Source organism: Larus michahellis, chromosome 2, assembly GCF_964199755.1.
Source record: "Larus michahellis chromosome 2, bLarMic1.1, whole genome shotgun sequence".
NCBI lineage: Eukaryota > Metazoa > Chordata > Aves > Charadriiformes > Laridae > Larus > Larus michahellis.
This window is the reverse complement of record NC_133897.1, coordinates 99,529,323-99,554,314: the sequence shown is the minus strand read 5'-3', so window position 1 is coordinate 99,554,314 and position 24,992 is coordinate 99,529,323. Positions and strand designations below refer to the sequence as shown.

Here is a 24,992-nt window from a genome sequence, read left to right as displayed (position 1 = left end):
AATCTTGGAGTTTATAACTTACAGGTATATGTACAAAAGGGAAGTGTAACTTTGATTTTGTACGTGAATCGGCAAATCATGGCTTCAACTGTAGATAAATAGGAAAGGAGCCGAGCAGTAAAACGGTTCGGCGGGTTTGGTTCAGTTGCCCTCCTCTTCAGAGATACCTAGCAGTAAGAAGTCTCTAGAATTGGGTGTTGTACTGCAAAAGGGTTTTCTCTGCTGTTCAAGAGAGTCATTTTTCATTCTGTGAGTTTAGTGCCAGCGGGGAGGGAGTTTGCACACGCAAATCCAAACCAGTGCAGCCCCTTGTTTTAATTACTGTTAGGAACAGGCGGCAGAAATAAACACCAGATCGCTCATCACTCTCTTCATTATCCTCACGTGGCTTCTGTTGGAAGAGGAAAGGCGATGGAGCGGCCAGTGGGCGTCTGATGCTGAGGGAGTAACTGGCAGCATCGCTCCCACTTGGCTGTTGCTTGTTTAAGAGTTGGTGCTTTTTTTCCTTGGAGGAATCTCATAGATCCACAAACGGTGCATACAATTTGGATGCAGCCCGTTGCGTACAACTATACGTTTCTTCAGCATTTCAAATAAAGCTTTTCAAGAGCTTTGTGAAGAAGCCAGGAGTGACTTTGCTAGCTGTGGCCTACGTGACCATGGGTGTACGCGTTGCTGTTGTGTCAAGAAAGCAAGAAAACACCCTGCATCTTAGGAAAGTAGCGTGGCTGTAAGGGAGAAAAGGGAATCGCCCCAACCTTACTGAGTAGACAAGCTAATTTATCAAGTAATGATCTCCTGTGTCTGCCCTCAGTTTTAGCTCTTCAAAAGTTCATAAAATTGTTTTCTAAAAGTAAGTGATTAACCAGAGCAAGTAACTGTTTGGTGTTTTTTTTTAAATATGCACTTTGATTTTTCTAACATCTTAAGTTTCTCAAATTCTGTATTTTAAAGAATAAAGATTGAAACTAGTCCTAATAATGATCTCTGTCTATAGCCGCTATTAAAAACAAAGTTGTAACCTCTAGGACAGTGGAATTGAGACTATTTTAATGCTCTGATCTCCAGGACTTACGGAAAATCAAAGAGTCAGAATGAAGGGGGAAGACTGAGCATCTGTAATCCTGATTTACTGATATAATAATAGAGAACATGCCCACATTTAAGAACTGCAGAATTCCCTGCTACTACAAAACAGTTGTGATTCCCCAGCTCAGTGATTTTGAAACTCGTAGTAAGTGACTCCCAGGGCCAAAATGTGTGTTTGAAATGGAGTTCCAAGGAGCAGCTCTGCAGGGAGCAGATAACCACAGCTGCTACTGACCGGCTGTTGGTAGTTAACTCTTCTCTGGCAAGCACAATCAATCACAAACGGTAATCTGCATGTTAACTTCTCTCCCGCCATGGAAGACATAAGCTGCTGCTGTCATGGCTGAGAAGGAAATGTGGAAAAAGGGCCGTATTTGGTACAGAGGAGCCCGAAAGTGATTGCGCAAAACCAACCAAACCAACAGCAACCACCACCAAAACAATGTTCTCGTTTGCTAACGTGATTGTTATTCCTCCGCTAAAGCGTATAACTTTAAAATTTGCTTCAGAATCACAAATATTGGTTAAAAAGAACATTAACATTAGCTTTGGTCAGGCCCCCTGCCGATACATTCAATTTGAGGAGAGACAGATTTTGCTGATTACACGCCACTGTAATTAAATTCTCTGCATTTTATCATCTTACAAACACTGAGCTAGAAATAGCTCTAATGAGAAAGGTCGCATTACTCAAATATTTTCAGCACTTAAAAACGCTTTCTTTTTTGGTATAATCAAGAAAGCCTGCACTAGGAAATCCGACATTCGACCGATAGGAATCCTGCTGTAGCTGTCATTAGAAACCATAGTGTGAGTATTTAAAGTTTCAGAAACTCCCTTTTCTTAGGTAATATCAGATGAATGTGGCGCTTTTCTTTCATTTCAGTTACCGTCTTGAGGCATGTGGCAGGCTCTAGAGTGACAGGACACACGCGCTGATGCACAAACTGAATTAATGGGCATTACTGCGCTCTTTCTTGGAACCAAGGAGTAAGTATGCTTCAGTGGCAAGAAAAAGTAGGATGTACTTGTATCCCTGGAAACTGTCATTCAGGCCAAGAGACCGAAACTTTCTGGTGTGAAGCAGTTTTTCCGTGTATCTGCCTTCATTTCATCTTCTGCTCATCACTGCACTTAGAACTATCCCGGCCTGTCAGCTGGAAAAAGAAATGCCAGCAATTCCCTTGTGCAGACAGGCAAACCGGGCCTTTCTTCCGAAAACATAGTTGAGGGACTAAAGCCTTGCGTAATTGGTGGTTACAGCACTTAGGGAGGATGTTAAGAGATCCCAGTTTAAATCCTGCCTTCTCTATGCCGGCCCTTGAACCTACAGTTCCTCTGATCCCGCTGCGCAGCCTCACCACCATTGCAGCCTTTCCTCTGGAAGCTGTGCCGCTGTCAAATGATCGAATTCGTGAGCAAGTGTGGCTTCTCTGATAACCGTGACGCTCACCTCCTCTGCTAAGTACCTAAATAGTGCCAAAATACGTTCAGCTGAGATTGAGGCTACGGAAGAAAGTGGATGCCAGAGAAGCACTCTTGCTTTCATGCTGTTGGGTATTTAAAAATGAAAAAAAAAAAAAAAAAAAAAAAAAAAAAGAAAAAAAAGGGATGCTTCCATTTTTACTGCCTAGTTTGGCTGGGGAAGGTCGAGCGCACACTTTTAAGTCTGTCTTGTGAAACCTCACAGAAACACCTTGCCCGTGCAGCCCAGCGAGGCTGAGGCACTGCCCAGGTGCCTCAGTCCATGGGCACCAGTGAGATTCACGCTGTTAGCTTCCTAGGAGCCTTCACTGGCATAAATATGCGCTTTTTGGGGCCCACAGATGCCTTCTGGCTACGTCCGAGAACAGAGAGCACCCTGCGCATTAGCAACAGACTGGGTTATGTGGCTGAATACCTCTAACTTACTTTCTTTGTTTTCTTTCTGGTTGATGTGCATTTGCATGTTCTATATTTATTTTTTTTTCACTAGAAAAACACACCAGAGCTGCTTGAATTCGTTTGAGCTGTTTGCCAGAACTCTGCTACCAACTTGATGATGTGAAAGCTGCAGGACTTGTGTTATCTTTCATTTGGAAACTCACAGTCGGGTGGGCAGTGACCTTTTCATAGCGGGTGCGTGCTTCCTCTTATCTACCTTTGGGCATGACTGGTTTTTGTTTTATCTTGGATAATACTATTTTGTACCTTTTTTTTTTTTCCCTACAGACATACCTTCTTGTGTTTTGTCTGCCTGTTTTGTATATTAAAACTATCCAGGAACTTTTTCTTGCCGTTCAGAAATCTTTTCCAATTAAAATAATTAAAATGAGTCCTCATTTAGCCTAGATTTTTTCAAATTTCTGCCCGTATTTTTTGAAAAAGCCCTTTCAAATGACTTTTTTTTTTTTTCTTCCCTTGTCCATGTGTCTTCATTTTACCTCTCCTTACTCCACATGCAAACGTGCCCCCGCACTGGTTTGTTTAAATCTCAGTCCAGTCTTTTCTAGCCAATTCTGCAAAGCACGTGGGAATCATTTATGTGAAAGATGCTATACAGGACAGAGCTGCTGCTGCTGCCCTTTGCCTAGCAGCTTTACTGGGAGAGCAAAGCCTTGACCTACTTAGCGCTGAGCTGCAATAATGATGTTCTTTTTTTTTCTTTTTTTTCTTTTTTTTCTTTTTTTCATTTACACTAGCCAGGCTAGCCAGAGAAATAGCTTTTGCTGATGAGGAAATGAAGAGTATGGAGGTCTCTGCTGTGAAATCAGCTTCAGCTCTCCTTTCAAGAGTATGCAGTTACATGTATTTATATTTTAATATAAATAAATTTTAAGTACTAATAACGCAGAATTTTATCTAGGTTAGTACGACAGCCTATAGTTCTTCCAACCTAAGGGTTGCAATAGCTAATCCTACACTGGGTGCTGGGAAGCAGTGAGGCATTCTGCAGCCTTCCTCGGCAGCCTTTAGTGTCGAGAGTTGCGCTGTGGCTGCATCTGTATTGAAAAAGCCGCTAGAGGCTTCCAAGTCTGGATGCACGCCTTGGTCATAGCGTAGTTCCAGGCTCAGACTCGAGTTCCAGACACGTGGGAGCTTTCTGTGCCCTAAGGCCCACGGAAAAATAACAGCGATACGTCCCGCAAGTGCTCGGCCGGGGCAGCGAGGGGAGCCGCGACCCCAAGTTGAATACCCGGGGACAAGCACAGACCTTAGTAGAGTAGGGGATGGAGGTTGTAGAATTAGTCTCGCGTCATCAAGGACGCCACTCACTTGCACTGCCAAAAAACCTCTGCTTTCTCAGGAGGGTAAAGCAGTACATGTGAAAGGATTGCCAATGCCCGAAGAGGCGAGGTGGCGGGGGCGCCGCCAGAAGCGCCGCGTGCAGCGACGGCTCCCTTGCTTTCCACACTCTTGGTGTGAAGAGAAGAACGCGAGGCTGTGACTGCGGCGCCTCAGCAGATGCAAAGAAGGAGCTGGACGGCTCAAGCGGGGCGGCAGGGCAGGAGGAGACGCTTCCCCGGGCCAGCTCTGCATTCTCCCCTTTTAATGCAACTCGTCACGCTCCTCCCAGCCGCCGGGCTGCTCTCCCGGCGGGATGAAAGGTGCTGCCTACAAGCCTGGTCACTGAACTGGGAATGGGAAAATATGAAGGGTCTTAGCAATAATGTACTCAGCGCCCAAGTTTTTGTTTCTTTTGTTGTTTTTCTCTCCCCGGTATCTGATCTTAAAAATCAGTACGCAAAACCACAAGAGATACAAACCAGCGACTTCTTGTAGCAAAAAGCCAAATTCTGCCTTTTCTATGCAGCGGGAGAAGTTCTCCAAGAGCAACTTTGTTATAAAGCAAAAAAGGCTTTGCAGAAATACTGCTTACTCTACCAATTACACAATCTGGCTCCATCTGATCATGAAAAAAGACCTCATCGTCCCTGGCAATGAGCTAACGTACTTTCTACCGCTGCCAGTATCGCACAGTGGTTACACTCTTTCCCAATGAGCACTGGGACCTTAAGCGTGATGATATGAAACCTTTAATCATTAATGAAAACAAGCAATTTGTCTATGATCTCAGTTTGACAATCCATAAAATAGTGTTTCTCAAACGACAAATTAGCAACTCGGTTACAAAGAACAAAGTTTAAACAACACAACAGTTGTATGCACAAAGCTACCACGTCTTTTTTTTTTTTTTGTATCAGGAAAAAAATTTATTTATAAAAACGTCTCATTTAATTTACTGTCGAGTCTCTAGCTGAATACAGTGGTTTAAAACACTAACGGCCCATGCTTTTATACAGATTAGCCAAAGCATGAACATCAATGAAAATTAACCCCCAAAAATAACTTTTCTTTGCGTTATGTTATGAGCCACAACAGTGTTAAAACTGGAACAGTAATGAAAGCAACACAAGAGTTAGGAAGCACAGTTGCTTAAAGAGTAAAGGAAGTATTTTCTTTTGATGTCTCAGAATAATAAGAAAGTTAGAAATGGCAGAAACTCCTCTGTAGATTAGTCCATAGAAAGCATTGTCTCATGGGGCTTTGGAAAAGTCCTGTCTGGTGGCTAATGCACTAGGGCATGATGAGATACATTACAGAGCCCCCAGGCCAGTAACTTCTGAAGACAGCCTAAAATGTAGGAACAAAAACGAGGAAAAGAAAAGTAAAAAAAAAAAAAAAAAAAAAAAAAAGGGCAAAAAAAAAGAAAAAAATCTTCTCACTATTAAAAAAATAACACTTGAGTACAACCAGCACAGAACAGCATTTCAATGCAGGCAAGTTTTCCCACACAGAGGTTGGTGGTTTGTGTTTTGTTTTTTTTTTTGTTTGTTTGTTTGTTGTTTTTTTTTTTAAATGTCAGTTATTGAAACAGTTACAATAGTCCAGAACAATTTTACAGCAGTTTTCTAGAGCTGTTAAATAGCTGAGGTACCTTGACATTATTTCCAGTTTTTCCTTCATTATATACAAACGAAACAAAACAAAACAAAAAAAAGCCCAAAGCAACAAAATAAAAAAAAAAAAAACCCAAACAACAAAACCAACCAAACCCCCCATTTGGATAAGTGCAAACTGTAACAATGGCAGTTCTACAAACGGTTACAGTGACAAAACTTAGTGCAAAGGTACTATGGTGAAGAGAAGCCCACAGAATACAGAAATGACACAAAATACTGAGATAGTACTTAGCCCTATACAATAATAATAACACACTTTGAAATACCATGTTTTTAAAAAGTATTGCATTTGCATTGTGTTTTTAGTTTATATTAAAATGCACTGAATACAGTTCAATCGTTAAAGCTTTGTGTCCAAGGAGTGCAAAGTGGATGAACATGGCGGGCTGATGGGATTCTGGATTCGGAAGTGGTGAGGAAAACAAGATTGCATTACTGAAGTTATGCAACAGAAATTAAAAAAAAAAGAAGGTGGATGGACAAACAGAAAATGCAGTTAAAAACTAGTTCCAACAGCTAGCGACCAGCCATTACGTCCCCGGGCTCGCTTCGGTTTGGCTGCAATTAGGTGACTGGTTTTAGTTCATCTGAACATCGTTAAGTTCTTGTTAAAGGCATGTTACCTGTGCGGGCAGCGACCCTTTGAATGGCCTTTGATAAGCACTAGATTTCATCTGTAATTACAATACAACCTGACTGCACAAGTAGCGGTGTGTTAAACAGGGATGTATTTTGTACAGAAACCGAACAAAAAAATGGCCATTTTGGCCGAACAAAACATATGTGGGAGGGGGTACCACAATAGCACATGTCTGGTTTGTACCTACTATTCAGTACTTACAGAAATAAGCGCTTTGTTGTTATATATATAACGTCTGAGTGCAAAAGGAGGAGCCTGCTCTCCCTCCCTACAGTGGAGTTCTTAAAATTACGTTTTTCCAAACCAGAGAAAAACAGTTGCGGCCTTTAAAAGAACGAAAAGGAAAGGGACAGGTGCCTGATATTTTTTTCTTGTTGTCTTCCCACCATTTGAACTTAGCAGCATTTCTCAGCCCAGAGAGCTTCATTTGTTGTGCACAGAAGTACCGGGGGTTTGGTGCTTTCTCGCCCCTGGCTCCTGCTCGCAGGCAGGGAAGATGGGAGTCTTCAGGCCTGTCGAATGACAGAGGGGTGGCCAGCACTTCACGGGGGATTGCAGGGGGGGCTACCAATCATCAGAAGTGCCAGGTTTGCAACAGAAATCTGTAGCAGTTAAAAAAAATAATTCATCAGAGGTGCCAATTTATCATAGTAAATTTACCAACCTCCGAAGTTGGAGGGATGCCTTCCAAGGGATGCCAGTGCAGTTATACACCAGGCAGCATGGCCGGAGCATGACCCGGCCACCAAAATTTTTGCCTCATTTCTGTTTTTTTCTTTCTCTCCAGGTCTCTCCTTGCTAGGCTGGGGGCAACCTGCTGGGCTGGGGGGGGTTGCCGGAGGGCCACGGCAGAGGGATGGGAGGAGAGCCCTTGGGCTGGCGAGGAAAGCTCCCAGGCTGGTGGGAAAAGGCCCTGGGCTGGTGGAGAAAGCCCCCAGGCTCTTGTCCACCCGCTGTTGGAACTAGTTGTTAGGTGGTGCCCGGGTGTTAGTCGTTATGGAGAGCGGAAGACGACTTGCGTCGGCAACAGTTAACACTAGCAATTTAAACAGAAAAATAAAAGATGCCGTATTGTTTCCTTGATAAACTAGGATCTACCACAGACTCTTGGTAGAGCTGGCAAAGCTTGCATTGTGTCTCATCCCTTCAATATGGAGCAAACTTCTGGCGGTCAGATTTCTTAACCCCGCTCGTCGAAGGAATTTTGGCAGTGTAAGCGGACAAACTCCCCGTGGCCCCCGCGGCGGCCGCGGCATTTAGTGCCAGGAGTGGGACAGTTTTCATGCCAAGCAGACTGGAGACAGGAACGGCATAGTGGGTGGTTGGCAGAGTTGGTAGGGGAGGGGGGGAACTGACGGCAACGGCGGAGGCGGCCGCCAGGACGGCCATGGAGGTGGGGGTGGAGGTAGGGGTGGCAGACTGAGAGAGGTTCATGTTGAGGTCAACAGGGGTCGTGACGGAAGCGGTCTGGGTGCTGACTTTAGCCATCTCTAAGCTGCAAACGAAGAGAGGAAGAGGAACAAACAGGTTGGGAGGGTCCAGCCAGGGCGGTGGGGCCGGGAGGGAGGAAGGAGGAAGAGGAGGAGGAGGAAAGGGACAAAGGGACGGAGGGAAGAAGGGCGGGAGAGCGACCACGAAAGGGCAGGATTAGATCGGTGGACGAAGGGAGGGGGACAGACGAGAGGGAGGGAGGAGGAAGGGAGGGGAGGGAAGAGAGAGAAAAAAAGGGAAAAATGAGGGTCAAAGGAGGAACATGTTATGTGTTAAAGAAGAGAAATAACAAAAGGGTTTCTCATGATTCGATGGCGAAAACATTACTGAGACTCTAAAGTTCTTTCCAAAAAAAAAAGGAAAAAAAGAAAAAAGAAAAGAGGTTGGGGGGTGGGGGGGTTGCTAGTTCATTTTACATATGAAAAAAAGAAATCTAAGGAATGCGGGTAATGGCAAAAAGATGGAAAAAACGAAACTTAAAAGAAAACTTAAAATAACTATGAAGTTTACTCCCCAGCACTGACGTGGTGAATTTCGCTTTTCAAAATTACGGTATTTTTGAAAGGGGGACGCGGGGGGTTTTGGTAATTTTTTTTCAAATCGTCAATTTTGTGACATAAATAGTACCCTTCATCATTTTGCTAGGATGAGAGGAGACTGAGCAATGATTTGCTGCTTCCGTCTAAGGCATAAAGTTTTGGGTTGGATTTTTTTTTTTTTTTTTTAGAAAGTTAGTTTTTCATTTCATTCACTGTGAGGTCAATGTGCATTTTCCATATAAAACAAACCTGATTAGCCAGTGTGTTCGCTTCGATTTGTACTTTCCCCAGACTTTTTTTTTTTTTTTAAATCACAACAAAATATTTATGCATTCTAATTATAAGGAAATTAGTAAAAAGGAAGACTGAAAAACACCCCGGCTTCCACAGCAGTGGTATCCTTTCTGAGCTTGTGGCAGCGGTTACAGTGAACACAGACGAGCTTACCATATCACAGACAAGGTACTACACGGATACAACATACACATCGTCACACGGACCCTGCCACCACGAGGACGTTCAGCCCGACCCGACCTCCGAGCCCAAGGCAGTGACGGGCTCTTTGGAGGATGTAGGTATCGAACCACCTTCACTTTAGTCTATCCCCACCCATTGGCAAGTGAGACGAGTTTGAAGCAAGTACTTTGACTTTGCTGTACATTTTTAGACATTAAAATACAGTAATTCCAAGGACGCACTGTTTTTTTTTCAGATGACAAAGTGTTTACCTAGATAAATCTTCCATATGCCGTTTGTTGCAACCTGTGCACTGGCTTTTGGGTAGGCAAACAACCTAAATACTAATTTGAGGATGCATTTTGCATGTGAGCAGCTGGGAGGGATGGCAGCCTAACACATAAATGGGACTATGGGTTAGAAATCTTTGCTAGCTACAGTTATACACGTCAATTCCAAGTTGGGTAGTTTGGTTTTTTTTCAGTAATTGCTAACTTGTCAGGTTCTTGGGCTTGCTCCTGAGGTGAGCTGAGGAGCTCACTCCCAGAGCAGAGTGCCAGCGAGCCACCGGCCGGCCGTGGGGAGGACCTGCTGCTTAGAATCATAGAATGGTTCGGGTTGGAAGGGACCTCAAAGACCACCTAGTCCCAACCCCGCTGCCATGGGCAGGGACACCTCCCACTAGACCAGGCTGCTCAAAGCCCCATCCAGCCTGGCCTTGAACACTTCCAGGGATGGGGCATCCACAGCTTCTCTGGGCAACCTGTTCCAGTGCCTCACTGCCCTCACAGTAAAGAATTTCTTCCTAAAATCTAATCTAAATCTACCCTCTTTCACTTTAAAACTGTTAACCCTCATCCTATCGCTACACTCCTTGATAAAGAGTCCCTCCCCACCTCTCCTGTAGGCCCTCTTCAGGTACTGGAAGGTTCAAATCCCACCAGGCCCAGGGAAGTTTCCAGCGCGGAGTTTGTGCTGGTCCCTGTTGGTGCTGGGTGTGCAGGCTCAGAGAGCAGCTGTAGCCAGGCTACGGGTTGGGAGGGGAGCGTGGTCACCCTACTCGGGGCCGGGGAGAGCCCCGCTTTTCCTCACCTTAGGCTTACATGCAGTTTTGAGAGACCCATGTCTATTCATAGCCCCTGGTCTACTCAAGGCCAGAGAAAAGCAACGACCAGAAGGCCCAGCCCGCTTTGCGCCAGGGAAGTGTGCAAGCAATCAACTGGATCTAAATAGGGGATGGGGATGTTGGACTAAGGCTTCCCAAAGCACTGCTGCTGAAGGCGAGTCTAAAGGGTCCTCAAAGTGGGTCTGAGCTGGATGGAGGAGCGTGGAGGAGAGAGGGGAACACCTGACTGCCGAGCTCCCCTCCTCCCTGCAAGATAAAGACGGCTCTTGGAGTATTAACTCCTCGGCGGGTTTTGCGGGGAAGTTGGAAGGCGCATGGCTTCTCTGAGGGGCTGAGAGGGATGGAGGGCGAGTGCGTGAAATGCAGACCTGTTTGTGGGAGGTAAAGCTTTGGTTTGCCTACCCTGTGGTGTTTATCTGTCACCAGCAGCTTGGAACTTTTCTAATGCTCACAGCAGAGTTGTGCTTTGCAGAGAGAAGAGCATCCTTGGGCTCCTGGCCGTGCTACTTGCAATCTACTCACACAGCGGGTTTTACATCAAGAATACCGAATCAGTGAATCCAACTCCAGTGTACATCCTCGACTTGGGGTGTAGGAGTTACATGGTGATAATTCAGCAGGTTTTGAAAAACGCCGTTTATACAGTTGGATTTCTTTTTTTTTACATTTCTAAGTCAGTATTATTCTGGGAGGGAGGGCAGTGCAGGACTCAGAGTTTCAGAGACTCCAAATTTGCCTACCTTGCATTTAACAAAAACAAAAAAAAATCCTTGATGTACTGGGGGTATTTGAGCCTGAGCTTTTTCTTGTACCAGCAGGGAGACTACATCCCACAGGCTCAGTGCCGGTGTTGGTAGCAGCCACTCAAACTCCCTGTCTCTGGTGTACTCGCACAAGTACGATTAAAGCAATAATTTGCTCTCCTGCACTTGTATTACTGGTGGTAATGCTTATGGTGAAAGTAACATCAGGTTAGCTATCAGCTGTCCCGTGACAGCGGCCGTGTCCCAAACCAATTGTAGATGCCACAAAAATTGAATGTGAAAGTGTCTGAGGCAGCCTTCATACAGAATTTCACGGTGCCAATTTTACACTGTCGCTTTGAAGGACTATACTTTATAAATATACACACCAAAGGCCACATCTTGCATTACCCAAAAGCGGTGAAAGGAATAAAGCTTGAGCCTGGCTCTGGTGGTCCTGTTACTTCTGCAAATTAACCTTTCATCAAAATAGCAGGAAAAAATATCTTCAGGAAACCGCTCTTTGAGAAGGAGAAAGTGTTGCTGGCTACCATGCGCTCATAAGCCAAAGTCAAATATTACACAGGAAACCTAAACTCTGGTTCATTCTTAATAAAAGCTAGAAGATGGAAATGGATAATGGAAATCCCATTACTACAGTGGAGAACAGTGAAGAGACAGAAGGTTTTACAGGAAAAAAAGACACTTCTACTGCAAACAAGCTAGGACACATTCTACTCATACAGAGGTCAGCGCTCGGGTAATCAATACAGAAACAAAACAATACTTCAGAAAGATTTAAATCTCTGTCTTGATACCATATCAATATATTTATACAGCTATAATTTAGAGTATATTATCTACATATTCAACACCAGATTGCAATAAAAGTCTTAAACCAACTTGATAAATTATTCTATAGATGGCAACTTTGGTTGAAGGATAGTTTAAAGATATACACAGTTCGTTTCAGGAATACAGTGGACAGATTTTTTTCCTTATATCCTATGCTGCTGTGGGACACTGATTTATGCAGAAACACTGGCCCTGGAAACCCAATCCACGAGAACGACAGATCTTGTGGGGGAGAGGAAATAAAAAAAAGTCCACCTTACCCTGAATGCTTATATGGCTTTTTTCATTATTCTTACTATTACTTTGACATACCAGGCTGTATCTTAGGCAGCCTAGGTATTACACTCAGCTCTTCCCCAACACTGTTTATTTCATGCCAACATCTTTAAAAGAGACGGCAGTACTCGTGGGCAGGTTTAGGACTGACAAACACTGAAATTGGCTCCCAGCGGGCACAGGCAGCCCAGATCTGCCTCCCAGGAACCTGCCCGAGCGCCTACAACCCAACTACAGCCCACCTCCCTCTTGCCTGACAGTTTCTCAGTTCTTCCTCCGGTGTGACTGCGAACTCGCCCTGCTGCTGGGGTGGCACCTAACTGGACAGGAATTTCCTTCATGAAAGGAGGAATCTGGAACAGTGTCACTTTTTTAAAATGAAAAAGCCACCTTAATGTCCTATGTTACCTTAGAGCTTAATTTATTATACATTACTTTAAGAGCCTTCATTTACAAATGAAGCCACTCGATCTAAATACAGTTTCAACACATGATACACAATAATATATGATGGTTTATTGTAGATGATGGTAACAAATGACTTCTATCTAGAAATTCCACAGGAAGAAAATACTTTGTTTCTGGTTTCACAGGGTATAGATAGAGTATCCGTGGTATATGACTGCTGAGAAGTTTTCTTCTTTGCAAAAGTATGTTAAAAGACCTCATATATATCCCATTCCATCAAAAGAATCGTTAAACAGTAATAAACAGAAGTGTGAGAGTTCACAGGCTTTTCTAAAGTGAGTCAAACAGAGGTTTGTTCACTAGAGTTTCTGTCTCTGGTGAGCAGCTCACTGCAACTCCATTAATAAGTGCATTATTCTATTTGCATGCTTTAGCTGTCTTGAAGATCTTAAATTGTTATCTTCTGAGATCCAGGTGCATGCCATATGGTGTTTGTGCAACTAAAAATGAAGGGGTCTATTCTCGTCTCGATGTGTGGGGAATCCCTGAACACCAAGAGAAGAACATATCCTTAAGGGTTAAAGGAGGGAACACATTTTTATTTGATTACAGGGCTTACGGAATTGACTTATATTTGCTACAAAGAATATAAATCAAAAGAGCTGCAGGTCGTTATAGGGTTCTGGAAACCGCTTATCATAGGCTTCACGACGCCACCCCTCAATATATCCTTCCCTGGGAAACTACTTTCAAACTGAATTACAAAAAAGAGCAATATTTTTGTTTGCTGTAACACAGAGCTGCACAAGCATCCTTTTCCTCCATTAAAGCATTTACAGCGGCTTGCAGCGGTGCACTGCAGAACTGGGCTGGAGGGGAGGCTGGACCATAAAAGACTTGTAGACCTGCTGTGATTACAGCCAACCCCACACGAATCACATACTTTCTACTACCTTAACAGCAAACATAGTTAAACACAAAGCTTGATTCATATCACAGTATTTATTTTTTTTTGGGGGGGGGGAGGGGGGTTGAAGAAAAGGAAAAAAAAAAAAAGCATGGAAGACATAGATACTCCCCCTCCCCATAATATATTGCCTCGGTCCCCCATTTGCAAGTAGACCTATGAGACAGCACTATATCCACTGCACTTCCATCTCAGGATAATTGCAGATAAAGGTGGTATCAATTTTCATATTTTTCTAAATAATCATATCAAAACTGATAGAGACTTAAGCCATCGCAATGGCTTAGCTAAACAGCCAGCGCTTTCATTAATTCCGGCACTGAGAAGCAGAGAGGCAGATAGCCTCACCCCGGCTCATTAGGGGATGCTTTTTACAAATTTGTGATGCTGTCTCCGAAAAAATAAATCCCGTGCCTCTTTAGCAGCCAAATGTCAGTTTAATGTCAACTCTGAGTGGCAATTTCCAGCTAGGAAATTAAATCTGTTTTGCAATTTGTTTCACTATATTTGCCATTTAGGACAGTAAAATGGGTCTGTGAAAAGTATTTTCTTCTAAAGAATTTATGATTGTCATTTCATTTAATTTATCCGCCTATATTTTTTAGGTGGATGCTAATGTGACTATTCAGATTTTTCAGCTTTTGTCATTCAACGTGTACCTGGAATTGCACCAGATTAAGCTCCTTTCCATACAAACCAACAGCAAACACAGCTTCTAACGATACAGGCTTTACAAATCATTAGGAACTGAATAACACTATGCGAAATGGACACTGCGAAGCAACTTTCTGGATCTATCCAGGACAGACACTTGCCGGAGAGCAGACAGAGTAATCTTGCAGAAGCGTTATCACTTACAAAGCAAACTTACCTTGCATTAATGAGGTACTGTGCTAAGCTGATGTTTGCAGGGGATCCTGTGATTGTAACTTGTCGTTCTGCGGAGCCTTCTGTGGCATTAGCAATCTTGATCTGCGCTCCTGACATCTGCCTGATTTCATTTATCTTACTGCCTTGTCTGCCAATAATGCAGCCTATTAACTGGAGCGGGACAAAGACTGAGATTAGTGCCACAGACACAAGCAAAACCCACTTAACTGCAATCTGTAGTATTGCTAAAAACGCGGTTATGAAAAGCTCAATATCAGAACAAAAGATTTTCGCTGTGCTGTTTGGAAGGACCAGCTAGCGCGGTCTATTGGCTCTGTGGTCATATGCCTCTCAATCGAGTTTCGCTGCTACATGGTTACCAACTCGATATCAGATTATTTAGCCGTCTTCCGCGGCAGAAAATGACAGTGTGCCGCGGTGCTGACGAATACAAAGCACAGCCCAGCCTGACTTGCCGGTGGCGGCAGCAGGAAGCCGAGAACAGCCGCTGGGAGTCAGGCTGGCCATCCAAAGCCGCCGCTGTGCCCGTGCATCCACCAGCCCTAGCCCTCCCCGGGCACACCTGGTCGTGGCCTGGCCAGGTCCTGCGCTATTAAAGTCAGTGGGATTTACAGCTGTGTAACTGCTGGCAGAAGCGGGCGCAGGAAGAGACTGAAATTTGTCTGCGTTCCTTTACAGAAACTTACCAAAACTCGTATTTCATGAATAAAACTGAGCCTGAGTTGTGGGGGTGTGTGTGTGTGCCCCTAGATCCTCTCATTTTGTTTGGCAAAATTGCACTGATGTTATCTTCAATTGTCTAAATGCTCTTGGTGGAGTCACAAGCTTTTGGAAGCTGTGGGCGAGACCTCGAGAAACTGTCTGGCAGCAGAGGTAACCGCTGCAGCCGGGGTGAGGGAGTGTGAGAGCTGTGCCGGGGTGCTGCTCCTCTGGCACAGGGACCCCCCAAAGAGCAAGTGGGCACCAAGCCAGCCACTTTAGGCTCTGTAAGGGTGAGGAGGGGGACTTTTGCTTTGTGCTAAGGAAGGATGGGTGCTGAGAAGCTCAGCGATGGCCAGGATGGGTAGAAAATGGAAACCTCGCTCTACAGGTCTGTTGGCACTGGGATAGTGCCGCCAGTTGGGCAGAAGGACATCTCAAGATGCAGGGACTGCATTCCCCTCCCACCCTTCCCCCTGCTTCAGGCCCTGATGTGTTACCCTTCATGCAGAGTACTTGGTACCCTAAAGGTACCCTTTACTGTAGTACTTGGAGTATCTTGCCAGACACAGATTCACATTGTCCAGACATTTTATCAAAAGAAGAAAAAGCCCCCAACGTAATCCTTGCTTCATGCTCAGGGACAAGCAGAAAGCCAAAGCGGGTACCCAGGTAGCCAAAACAGAGACCAAGCGCAAGAGAAGCACCCACGATGGGGAAAAGTGGGGTTTCAGGAAACACACACAGGATTTCCCATCCTGTTCCAGCAGGAGAGCTTTGCTGATCTCCCTGGCCTTATCCTGAGGACCTGTCTTAGAGTGTGATCGCACCTGCCAGTGCAGAGGACCTATGTGGCCTTCACCAGGAAGCCTCCAGCCTGTCTCTGCGCACACGAACATGCCTGCATACACCAGCTGACAGCAGCACAGGGATCCCTAAGGATCTGCTTCCTACACCTCTGTCTCCCTGGCCTCTACGGTCCGCAGGTAGTGAAGGTGAAGCAGGAGAGAAGAGCGCCCAGAGCACAGGTGGTAGCACCAGAGCCAGACAGTGCTGGGGTTTGGTTTTTATCCGCGTGTGCCATCAGTGTGAGGAACGCAAAGGCAGTCCTACCAGAGCATCTTGTACAGCAAAGCTGGCAGCACAAGATCCACTCTTATACGTTAAAACCTGGTGATGGACTTCCATAATTTTGATCCTGTGAATCACTTGCACGCCATGCTGTAGCTATAATTTACCCAAATCTGGTCAGAAGTGTTCACTACTGCAGAAGCAGAATGGTGCACAGGGCAGGGAAAAACCTTGGGTCATCTTTACTTGACCGCTTGCCAGAGTTGTTGCCCCTGAAAGCAGAGTGGCTCGAAACGGCCACCAGAAGTGGAAGCTGCCAGTATTTCCTTCCGCCACAACCAGTGTCTAATCATTTTTGGGATGATGATCCTGAAGTGACTGGTCAAGAATCTGTCTGTTGCTAATGATCTTATGAAGCAGTGATCAGGATTTAGGTTCTGTAAAGCAGCTGGTGCCTGTCATGTCTTCAGATTCCTCTGATGTGTTCCTCACCCAATGTGCAGATCTGAATATGCTCCTGGTTGCTTTAATAATTATGTCCTAAGTGTCAACAGGAAAACGGAGAATGCACACATCCCTCAGTCTGTCAAAAGCAGAAGGGGAAATCTGATAAAGTCACTTGGTGTAAAACGCATGTAAAAATATATAAAAATATATTAGTTGTTAGAAGAATTTCAAGCAGTCCAGTTCACAGGTGTGGGTGTCATTGTGGCATCCAAAGCAGAGGAACTGCAGGGGAGCACTGGTTCTTCAGGCATGTTCTGAGACATAGTCCTACACGTCTGGCTCACCAGTTCTCAGAAGGCACCTGCTGGGTCACTCAGGAGGCTGCCACCCGTATGTGCTGGTGGTCTTCCAACGAGGCTTGTAACCTGGGTGGGTCAGTACAAAGAATTTGCCATCTCCTAGCTGACTTTGAGTTAGGTAGCGAGGATTCAGTCCAGACCAGTTAAGGATATTGGTGATACAAGCATCTGGAAGAGGGGTTCAGTGGCCTTTGGTCTGAAGCTCTCCAAAGTCATCCTTTGTTGCTGTGTGACAATGGGCTGCTTGAACATGCTCTGCAAGCCATGGTATGACCTGCAGCTCACACGGAATACACCTCCCCATTTGCCATGCAGGGAGGACAGCAGTGCTGGGGTGCTTGGGCTCTGGGGTGTCTTTCCCATTACGTATTACTTATGCTGAAATTTGTGCGGTGACTGAATATTCTAGAGCTGATGGGTTCTGGGAGAAGTTCAAGGGACTGGTTTTCAGCTACAGAGCTTTGATCTATCAGGCCACGGACATTTGCTTTTACGTAAAAACAGTTGTCCCGCCTTACTTTGAGATGAAGCCACGTCAAATTGCATCCAAACACCTATCTCTTTTCAAGGCTGACCTTTCTAATGCTGTCAGCTGCCCCCCTGTCCTTCTGTAGTTCACAGGATTTGGCAGGCTGTGTGTAATTCACTCCCACGAAAGTCCCTCACCACAAAGGCAAGCTTCCCCAAACTTTGAAAGCTGCTGCCTTGCATGCAATGCTGCGTGTTCCACGGACACGGACTCGCTGCTTTTCCAAGCTCAGTAGACGGAGTTAGGGAATGTGGAGGACAGCAAACTTATAGCTGTTTTCAAGGACTTCAGGTGCTGCATTACTTATGATGCTCACCTGCTTGCTCAACGTGCAGTGAGCCTTACTCTCACTTACGGAATAAATCAAGAGGAAATCCTCCCGAGAACAAGTGATAAAGCTGGCCCGTGTGAGAGAGGGGCAAACCTACTGGAGACTATACCAAGCCTACTACACACTGTAGTATAATACATACACTATAAAAATATATATATGTATAGTATATATAATATACACATATGTACATACAAACACACACACATAATCTGTGTATGTATATGCGTATATATTTTAATTCTCTCAAGACTTGAGTGGAACAGCTCAGATCAGATGAGCACCGCAGCAGCAGCACACGCTTACAAAAACAAGGACGAAACCCGTGTGAAGAATAAAACAAAGTTTCCACTGGTATCTCAAATTCCCACCTAAGGCTTACAGACTATCTGAGCAGTGGCTGGTACCTCTGCCTTTATGTTCAATAGTCCACGTGTCTGACAATTTCTTTTTGAACCCGTTTCTCCTGCTGCTGGCCACGAAGGGCCATAGCAATGACTTGCAGAGCTTGCCCCTGTGGTATGTGTTATCACCATTTGCCCGTACACCTCAAAATTTCAGCTGACGTCCCCTCCTTCTTGGACTGTGAGCACCAGGGAAAACCTACTCTCTTTTCACTCTCTCTACACCGCCGCCGACCTGCCTTCCCCGACCTCAGTGTACCTCATTTCTCCTCATGACAAAAAAACTCCAAACCAGCCAACCCTGAAACGTGGATCCTGCTTTTTGCCTTTTTCTGATTTTACTCTGTCCTTCAGTAAAGTTCGGCTGGTACCAATGCAAACAGGATTGAATCGGGAACCTGGACTCTTAAAGGCTGGGACTGGAAGGCGCACTGTGACTGCTCCCGCCCTAAACTCTTGATGCTGACAGTTTCTCTGAATATGCTGTGCCATGTCTGGTTCAGGTCCCTCTCTTCCACTTTTTTCCTTCCCCATAATGCTAAATATATATATATTTTTTTTTCCTACAGCGCTAAAGCCACTGATCAAGACTAATAGAACAGCTTTCTGCTGGGTGTTTCCTACAGGTTTGTTCCTCTAGGTCCATCACACTGCATCACTTCTGGGCAGCACAGGGAGTAATCAGATGTTTGGCTTTTGGTTTACTATCCAAGCCCAGTGCTGCAGAGTACTGCTCCTCACAGAAAGCGGCACGGAGCTCACTTTCTTTTTAAAAACTAGTAAAAAAATCCAGATTCCTTTCTTATAGCGAATGTAGTCCTGGTAAAAAGGGCCAAGGAAGTAGCCTCTGCAATTTGGTACCTGCTGTCCGGAGCAGAGGGTCTGACCATACCTGTCCACAGGTACCCGTGGTTCTCCTGGGTTCCCCGCTGCCAACCCGCAGCAAGTCCATCGGCTTTAGCAAAGCCTCTGCATTAGTTGAGCAAGCAGCTGCTCATCATGAAGGAGACTTTTCAATCTCTTTGTATAAAGATACGGGCTTTCTTAGTTCCATGTTTGGGTTAGTTTGCCTTTTTTTTAGTCAGAAATGCTGGGGCAGAGTACTCTGCAGGGAGAAATAATCAGACTTACTGCAGGGAGATGCTTAAATACTCTGTGCCTCTTAAAACCCAGTAATAATAATTAACTTCGGCGTCCTTGCCAAGATAATGCAAAATCTGGGCTATAATGACTTCAGATGCTTTGCAAGAAGGCATACAGAAAACTGAGAAAATATTTTCAGAAATGAGCCTTCGTGACTTGTTTTGTAGCCCAAATGAGACTGCAGATTTACGCGCATTTCAATTTATTGAGGGCCCAACATCAGTTCCCATCCTGTTCCCTAACGTGAGCAATAAGTGGTTCTCGGGGAAATTACTTTTCATGCTCAAAAGTGCCTTCTTCCACCAAAGGTCTCACTTTGCTTCTGATATTAAGATGGTGCAATCTTTCTGCTGATTCTCGACCTCATCCTGACAGGTCGACTTGAGGAATCAATCGCCATTTTCTTAGATTAAGGGAAGACAGAAATCAGGCCATGTTCAAACATATCAAAAGTATTAAAACCTACTTTTTTGACAACACACCTCCTTAAACACGTCTAGTTGGCAGAATCGGCTTAATTCTGTATTTTTACTTTGGGCATTATTATTAGATGGGAGGCTCTCAGCAGAAAGGTAAATTTATTGAGGTTGAATCCACAGGTCCTTACCTTCAGCAGAAGTGCTTTCACTTACACTGCTGCAGGACCTTTCCCAGCACGTCTTATGTGGATTACTAAATCTTCACCTAACCATTGCTTTTAAACCACCTCATTCAACCGGAAAGTTTGTGAGCCGGGGATGAACTTAGCCAGCAGCTTAGTTTCATAAGAACACGGCACTTGTTCTCAGGGCTTTTCTGGAAGAGGGATTTCCCGATCTGGGGCTGTAGGGAAGGTGAGGTGCACTTTTCCTGTAACGTGTAGGTGGCGGGTGGCTTTGCTGGAAGTCACAGCTAGGGTCAGACGCTGCCCTAATCTTCTCCTTAAGGGCTTATGCCATTTCTCCACCCTCCCAGGCGATGGACTGGGGATCTGCAAAGATGAGAGAGCTCAGTCTCCTCAATGACCATCGGGGGAAGAGTCAGTGCCATGCGGACCTCCTTGGAGCATCACGTAGAGACAACGTTGGATTTCACTGTGGGCGGCTCCTAGAGCATTTTCCACATGTGGGTCCCTCTCCATCATTTGCAGGGAAGTACTTCTGGCTCCAGGGGGAAATAAAGGCAGTTTTTCAGTTACATTTCCAGCTTGGTTGGATTTTTTCTATGGAGTATCGATCAGATTTATAGCTTCCTTAAAACGTTCTTGGTGTTTTCTGAGGGGGAAGTTGTTTTTCTGCTACTTGCCTCTGCCTGTCTCTTCCACATATATGCAAAATATACATAATTTTTAATGAGACAGATTTTTTTTTGTATTATTCATTTGTTCCTTTAGTCTCAATGGCTATTTTGGGGGACTGGATCACAAAATCTTAAAATGTGTTATCTGTGCCCAACCAGCTACACCCAGGGATACCATCCCTTCCGTTCCCTTCTGTACCTGTCACTGTTATGCCACTTTATTCTGGGATTTGTGTGAAATGTACTTCCATTGTGGAACTTAGGCAGCAGTGGGAGGCCAGACAAGATCCCAGCAAGGAAAGAAAGGCGAACACATGCCCCTAGAAGAGGTTTTGATGAAGAAAAGGAGATACTAGATAAGGATTAAAGTGACTTCTGGAAGGGACTTGGAGAAATGTGCCCTCTGTTCTCTTTTTGGGGATACCCAGAAGTTATAACAAAACCTAGAAAGGCAAATCTTCTGAATTTACCATTTGGAGAGGAAGCCTGGGCTTTTTACACATGGAAAACAGCTTTCTGCAAAACGCATTTCTTTGTTATCTCTTTCTTGTTGAGCAACAGGTTAGTTGCAATTATCAGCACACTGTATGAAGAAAGCAGCTAATTATTAATAATATCTGTTACTGCCTTAATGCCACAGAGAGTGAGGAATTTTTTTTTTAATACGAAGCTATGCAAATTGTAAATGGCTATTAAAATCTACTTTCTGTAGACTGGGCTAAAGTCTGAGCTTCTTATTCTCTTTATACCTGTTTTTGCTCCATCAGATTCTTACTGAGGCTTTGGCTTTTTGTGCTTCTCATTCTCTTGTTTTTTAAAAATGTGTAGCACACATGCAAGTAATACATGGACTTCTCTGGTAGCTGAAGAGCGTCTAGATATTTGCAAGTCTCACGTTCTTCTCATGCGTGCTGGACTTTTGCACGCATAACTATATATGACGAGAAATCCGCAGGACTGATGCAGTATAGGGGATCCCTGGAGTCGGGGCAGGCAGGGGACTGGCCACTTGCAGCTTTGGGCTGTTGCCACAGCCCCGTGCCAGGGCCTGCAGCATCCTTCTCCTTCAACCAGGCATATAATCACTGCGCCGCACTGACTGACCGTCTGTCAAAGCCGGGACTAGGAGATGCTTACCGGGAAAGCGAAGTCAAAAAACCAACGCAGGGTTTGCCGCACAACCGCTGTTGCCTCTCCCGCCCTGACCTCCCCCCGCGCGCGGCATCCGATGAATAGGGCACACACGAAACACGGGCGCTGGTGCCTCCTCACCCGGCGCCCTCTCTGCCCCGTCTCCCTCCATCTCCCTCCTTTCCTCCCTTCTATCCCGGAGCGGCGATGGGGCGGCTGCAGCCGGAGGGTAGCCTGGCGAGGTGCTGCCGACAGCCTGGGGCACAGGCGGAGCAAACGCCTCTGGGAGACGCACGGGGAAAGAGTTTCCCTCCCTTGCAAAATTCCCAAGCCACCCCAATGCCCGACGGGACACGAGAGCCCTTCCTCCCCGCTGCGCACACACACACGCACACACACGTGGGCAGCACTAAGGGCTTTCGGTCCTTTAATGCACACCTTGACACCGCCGGAACACCAGAACTCCCTTCCACCATCTGTCGAGCCCCTGTGGGCTGTTGCTCAGCCCAGCCCCATTTTGGCCTTGGTTTTGCTCCTTTAGCAAGGACAGCACTGTGTAGCCAGAAAAACCTCCTGCTGGAAACAGTGCGTGGGTGCGTGTTTGCTTCTCAGAGGGTAGCGCTGAGCTGGGGCATTTCATCCCTCCTAGATGAGACACTGATGGGTTTTTTAAAATTTTCTATTGCACCACAGGACACAAGGCCACCTTTCTCCTTCTCTTTCTCTGCTATGAGCCCTGAAAGAAGTGAAGCCAGAAGAGTGACCTTGGGTTTATATCACTGACGGCAAGAACAACATCTGCCTGAAAGTGAGATTAAAAAACTTGCACTGTAAGGACAGATACGGTGCTCCCATAAAATTCTCCACGTACAATAAATTGGGTTATAAAGCAGGTACTGACAAATCAGCAGGATGTCTTTTAAGTAACAGACAGCTTACGAAATCACTGCACTCATAAAAGATTTACCTTAGCTTCTTTGTTATTCTGTTGGTTTTTTTTTTACTGTAAATCATTGCCACTGAGTTTAATAGGGCTTACACAATATTGTAAGTATCTCTTAAGTAATATAATTGCTATTTGTGATCCCACTCATGCTTGAAAGCTTTTTTTACTGGAGGGGAAATCTTCCATTTTCCAAGTGACTCATTTGTAATGAAAAAAAAAAAAACCATTTGCAATGAAAGTGAATAAAACGGGAAGGCATTCTTATATGACACACAGCGTATCAGTTGGGGATTTTCAGTAGCTGTTTTAAGATTCAGCACCATATTGCTCATGGCGACCGGGTCTGTTGATCACAGCTGGTCCAGAGTTGCTGGAGCAGGAATGTTTTTAGCCCTTGGTTTTTCAAACAAACCCTTATATCGCACTTTTACATAACCGAAGTAGCTTTTTTTGCTCAGAAAAAAAATGCAGTCTGGGATAAGTGGGGGGGAGACCAGCATGGCACAAGCCACTGCGGTGCAGGCTCTCCACCCCGCTGGCGTGGAGGACTCCAACCCAACACACAGCACGAGGGGCTGCACGGTTTCCCCCCCTATTTAACCGTTCTGCTGAGACCGCACCTGCTAGCGCCCCCCGACAGATGAATCTCAATTACCGATCTAATTCCACCATAAGCAGCGGGCACCCAGGCTTTAATGAAGCCGGTGAAGCACCACGGCACCGGCACCGGCGTGCAACTAACCCAGCAACGCTGGAGACCCGACACGAGAGGGGCCGGTCACTTCTGCTGCTTCTCTCCAGCGTTTCTACAACCCCTAACACCCCCTTCCCCAACAGGCTAAATGCCGTACAGGTTTATTGTGGGGACGAGTGTTCCCAAATCAGGCAAAGATGAGAGGTTTGCCCCCCCCTCCGGTGGCAGAGGAGCAAGAGAAGAGAAAGTGATACTGACTATTGGTCCACTTACATCATTGGGAATAGTAAGTTCATGGGAACTGGTTGGAGTAGTGGCATCCAGTCCTATTCAGGGGACAGAGGGAAAATGTTACGCCGGTTGTTTGCACGAAGGGCAAGACACAACAAATGATATTTTAAAGAAGGAAACATACAGAAAGAAGGAGAAAAAAAAATTTAAAAAAAAGAGAAAGGAGCAAAGAAAAATCGAGAACTGCTAGCGAAACAGAAAAGAAAGCAAGAGATGCAAAACTCAGAGGGCTGGACTAATTTTAAATGAGTCGTATTTTAATTAACCTTTAACCCACCAAAGCAACAAATGTCACATGAGATTCCACAAGGTCATAAAAAGCTTCTAGAAAATGAAGGGTTTCCCCTAAAAATAGTCTCTGAAGTTTGTTCTAAACACATCAATTGAGGAATTAATGGATGGCTGAAATTTGACCTGTCTATCAGGAGTTCTACAATACGGAAAATGAAAGTGGAAGTCAAACGAACAATTAGCAGAACAAAACACATCAATACGAAAAATTAATAAATTAAAATAAGGATGAGAAAATTAACCTAGGAAAATTTGGAAATTATATGTGGGATTAGCTGCTGAAGAAATGTCGGGAAGGGTAATTTTTGAGGGGGAATGTACAAAATACTCTAAGCTGCATACATTTGTTTTTAAATTGGGTGGACAAAAGGAAAATGCTCAGGAAAAATGGAATTACTGCTCTAACACACAGTAACATTACAGAAACGTATATCTCACAAATATAACCAGGAAAAGATTAAGGAGCAGCATGTTAATGACAAGAATAAGGAAAATATAAAGCTAGGAAAGGCAATTTAGTATTATTTGTAGATATTTTATCAGATACATCATGAAGAAACAAAAGCATATTTTGGATGTCATTTCTCTTTCTCTCCTTTTCTCTTTTTTTGGTGTTTATTATTATTATTATTATTATTAGCTGTAAAGACACGCCAAAAATTCTCATTTCCAACTAGAAAAGACGGAAAAGAAATACTCTTAGAAAAAAGTGACTCACCTACATTTTACTTATGTTGACATTCCATTAAGAGCTGCATATCCTTATTTTACATTGAATATGAAACAATCAAGTTGCTCACAGAATTTGATGTATGTGATAAAATGTTATTTGCCATACGCAGCATGTACCAGTACATATGTACTTCTGTTTTGTGAAGTTTTTAGATGCCAAGTATGTATGTAGTGAAGTACAGGAAAAACAATTTATTGCAGGGTTAACTGACTTCTCACTCT

At 44.7% G+C, this 24,992-nt stretch overlaps 1 protein-coding gene across 37 annotated transcripts in view; it reads right to left on the bottom strand.

Annotated features, from left to right (window-relative positions):
* The window catches only part of LOC141739324 (poly(rC)-binding protein 3-like), a 539,898-nt gene that overhangs the window by 6,627 nt on the left and 508,279 nt on the right, over positions 1 to 24,992 (bottom strand). For 15 of the 37 annotated variants that reach the window (XM_074576357.1, XM_074576359.1, XM_074576355.1 and 12 more), the window contains 3 exons: positions 23,730 to 23,782; positions 14,405 to 14,574; positions 4,758 to 8,167 (listed from right to left, as the gene is read on the bottom strand). In XM_074576357.1, the coding sequence (XP_074432458.1) occupies positions 7,819 to 8,167; positions 14,405 to 14,574; positions 23,730 to 23,782 (572 nt within the window). In that variant the 3' untranslated portion in view covers positions 4,758 to 7,818. Of the gene's footprint in view, positions 1 to 4,757; positions 8,168 to 12,500; positions 13,112 to 14,404; positions 14,575 to 23,729; positions 23,783 to 24,992 lie in introns of those variants that run through there. The other 22 variants (XM_074576373.1, XM_074576374.1, XM_074576386.1 and 19 more) reach the window with 7 other exon arrangements.